At 46.6% G+C, this 3,740-nt stretch overlaps 1 protein-coding gene across 1 annotated transcript; it reads right to left on the reverse strand.

Annotated features, from left to right (window-relative positions):
• Nucleotides 1-517: 517 nt before the first annotated feature.
• On the reverse strand, nt 518-1,696 carry LOC117834149 (dirigent protein 19). Its single transcript, XM_034713776.2, has one exon. The coding sequence runs from the start codon at nt 1,394-1,396 to the stop codon at nt 863-865; it is 534 nt and encodes a 177-aa protein (XP_034569667.1). The 5' UTR covers nt 1,397-1,696; the 3' UTR covers nt 518-862.
• Between the last annotated feature and the right edge of the window lie 2,044 nt (nt 1,697-3,740).

Raw genomic sequence — 3,740 nt, forward strand, 5'->3', positions numbered from 1 at the left:
GTCCCTTATACACTGCTATGTGCTAACTTCCTAATAGTAATACATCCTAATCTTCATTTACTGTATACTTGCAGATGCCTACCATCGACAAAAACTATAGCTCAATCGAAGACAAAACAATCGACAACATTTGTACGGACATGGCGAGGTTCATCCTATGCGAGATTTGTCATGAGGATGGAGTATTTTTTGATAAAGATGGTGTGTTGATGGCAAAAACGAGTGCACAATCTTCGTAAATGGGTGTAGTAGTTTTAATATTAGCATGGCAAAGAATAACTCTATTACAAATATTGGATTTTTAATAATGTGAATTATATATTATGTACGATGCAGTTTTGAATAATGTGAATTAATTTATTATTCAAGTTTGTTGTTATGCATTTGGAGATACATATTTCAATTTGACTGCTGCTGCAGTTGGAGATATATATTTCAATTTGACTGCTAGAAACTAGCTGGAAATAGAAATTATAAATTGCAAAATAGACCGTCAAAGACTGGTGGTAAATAGAAATAATAAATAACTCACAAAAAATAATATATTGAATGGAAAAATACATATTCCTAACGGGCGGCAGAAGCACCCGCCAGCACATAAACCATATATGATGGCGGGTGATGTAACCACCAGCTAGCATAGGAAGCATCTGTGCTGGCGAGTGGCTAATGTCATCCACCAGCACAGACTGCTCTGTGCTGGTGGGCGGGCACTCGCCAGCACAGACGGCATTTCTGATGGCTCAAGGTTGCTGGCGGGTGCTCAGCCCACCAGTACAGACCACTTGTAGCCGTCAGTACAAATTTTTTATGGCCTAGTGTACCCACCCTTACCCATATATAAGATGCAGGTAGATAGTCGTTACAGCATCAGGTACATGTCGATCACAAGCACGGCGTTGTTGTTGCTAGCGTTCAATGAGTGCGTCCGGATCAAGCCGTACCCGGCGGCGCCGTGGAACCCGCCCGTGCCCCCCACGACGGGGAGCTCCCTGATCTCGTCGAAGATGGCGTCCCTGCCCAACAGGGTTATGGAGCTGCCGTTGTACTTCCCCGCCGTGAACGCCATGTTGGCGGAGAGCAGCAGCTGGTCGACCGAACGGGACGCCATGAGGTAGAACCCCTGCGCGCGCCCGACGGCGCGGGACGCCAGGTCGGGCCCCTCCGTCAGTGGGTCATCGATCACGTACAAGTCGCCGAACCGGTTGATGGGGTCGCCCGGCGCCGGCGTGGGGCCTCTCACCACGCGCACCGCCGTGGCTGGGCTGCCGGCGGACGGCGTGACCGTGTCGTGCATGTAGAACTGGAGGTGCGTGGTCGTGGCGCCGTGGGTGGCGACGGCAGCAATGGCAGCCACCGCCATCAGATGCTGAACGTGGCGCATGACGCTGGCCATGGCACGAGAGAATTGGATGGAGAGAGAGAAGAGAAGGGAGAGATAAAGCAAGGGTGCAGTGCTTGGATCGATGAAATGTTATATCATGGGTTCCATGCATAGTGTCAGATCAGTTGATCGTGATCCATCATGACTAGCATAGCCAGTACGCTCGCGGTCCCGGCCTGTAGCAAAAGCATGAATTGATCCATCAGGAAGAATTATCTACTCCATCCGACTAGTTCCGGGTTCGAGTCCCGGGCACCGACTTCCCTGGAGCCTCTGGTAGCACAGCCGAGACAGAGACGCCTCCTGTTTGAATTGGAGTTTGAAACCAAACAAACTTCTCCTTAGGAGGATAGATGGGGTGATTCAGGTCAAAGCAAAGTACCAACGATGGAGAAGTTTGAGAGAGGCTTTGCACCAGCAAGCTTGTGTAGTTGATAGACATAGTACGGTCCAAATCGGAGGTTGGTAAGCTCATGGCACATCTAACCAACTATGGAAGCTTAGATTCTTCCTGCGGTGTAGGCTCAACCGCTCAGCCAATGAGCATGTTTCTTTGCATATTTCTTTTATGTAAACCTATGTATATTCATTGTCTTTTTTATTTATTAAGACTTTGATATGAAAGCAACAATGTAAAGTTCATGAATCAAACTTTTTCATATCAACTCTAACTGAGATAATTTCTGTAAACATAGGTTTCGAAAGAACGTTTGAGTTGTTGAACTTTTTTGATTTGCTATGTAGTAATACAAGCAGATACTCACAACCGCACTGGTCGGGCATCTGGTACGGATACTCACGAGTATCCATTTAGTTTTCGTAGTACCAGCTCCAAAATCAGCAAGGATGAGAGGTAGGACCCAGAATAGATTAGATGTTTTGTAGTAGTGTGTATACTTGCATACTTGAATCTGGGAGGACAGTCAATAGTTATCAGTAAGTAAGCATCCGAGACGTTTTTGACCCGGTACTATATATATGAGCATTAGCACCGGGTCATGGATTGCTCCCTAGGAGCTCCCCGTGACCCCTTTAGTACCGGTTGGGAGCTCCACCCGGTACTAAGGTCACCCATTAGTAAGGGGTGGAGCCTCCACCCGGTACTAAAGGCCCTCAGGTACATTAGTACCGGGTAGAGGCTCTAGCCGGTACTAATGGGAGACCTTTAGTACCGGTTGGAGCTACCAACCGATACTAATGGAGCTTCCTGTCGGCCATTCGTCTTATAATTCATCTCCCCGACCTATATCCACCTGCTTCCGTCTCTCTCCCCTATCTTCCTCTCTGTCCTCTCTCTCTCAGCACCACGCATGGCAAGGAGGAGGGCGGCGAGGGCGGCGGGGTGGGGCAAGGAGCGGCGGCAAGGGTCGGGCGGGAGGCCGGCGAGAGGGCAGCGGGGCCAGGCAAGGGGCGGCAGCAGGAGGGTGGTGGATGCTGAGAGGGAGGGCGGCGGGGGCCGGGTGGGAGGGTGGCATCGGGGGCCGGGCGGGAGGGCGGCCGGATTTCATTTTTTTAATTTTTTAATACCCCTTTAGTATCCGTTATTTGTTCCAGTACTAAAGGCCCCCCTTTAGCACCGAAGTAGCAATACCGGTTGCACAACCGGTACTGGGAGGGTTAGGAACCAGTACCGAAGGTCCTTTCCTAGCAGTGAAATTTTGACAATGTAGAATCAGTGATTAAAGGAAAGGAACTTTCAGCAAAGACAATTGGTGTGAATGACTGTCCTTGTCAAGCAAAGGTTTAATTGATGCTTTTGAATGGGCTAAACTGCGAAACATACTGCTTTTAAGATTGAGCGAGCCCCACATCTAGATATAAATTACTAGTCAATAAGTTATCCAGTAAGCACACAAACAAATGATCCTTTTGGTTTGTTGGCCAATCGTTTTGCATATTTTCTTAATAAAAGGTATGAGTTTCGAACCTATCAAGCAATGCACTTCGACAGGAATAAAAAATAATAATTGGAGTATTACTCCACTGTATCGCCAAAATATTATCTAAGGCTATCCCAATGGAGAGTTTCATGAGGTTTCATTCTCATTAATTAGTATGCCACATAGGATTTTTTTTATGACATGGTATAGACTTAAAGAAGATAGAGAGGGAACTAGTTGCATCTAGATGAAACCAACCGTTCACAAATACCAACTCTTCATGAGTCATGGAATTGAATGCGATTTTGACCTATGAAACCACACCATGATATTATGTATTGGAGAGGGTAGTTTCAAACACCATTTCATTTTATTCTTGCTTATGTGGCTATTTTGAAAATATCAATATGAAACTTTCCATTGGAATTAGCCTAAGACCCAAAACACAATAATATAGCACTCGTATATAGTCTTTT

Source organism: Setaria viridis, chromosome 8, assembly GCF_005286985.2.
Source record: "Setaria viridis chromosome 8, Setaria_viridis_v4.0, whole genome shotgun sequence".
NCBI classification, from domain to species: domain Eukaryota; kingdom Viridiplantae; phylum Streptophyta; class Magnoliopsida; order Poales; family Poaceae; genus Setaria; species Setaria viridis.

Coding starts and splice junctions, on each gene's coding strand:
- LOC117834149 (XM_034713776.2), bottom strand. CDS start 1,396: ATGGCCAGCGTCATGCGCCACGTTCAGCATCTGATGGCGGTGGCTGCC.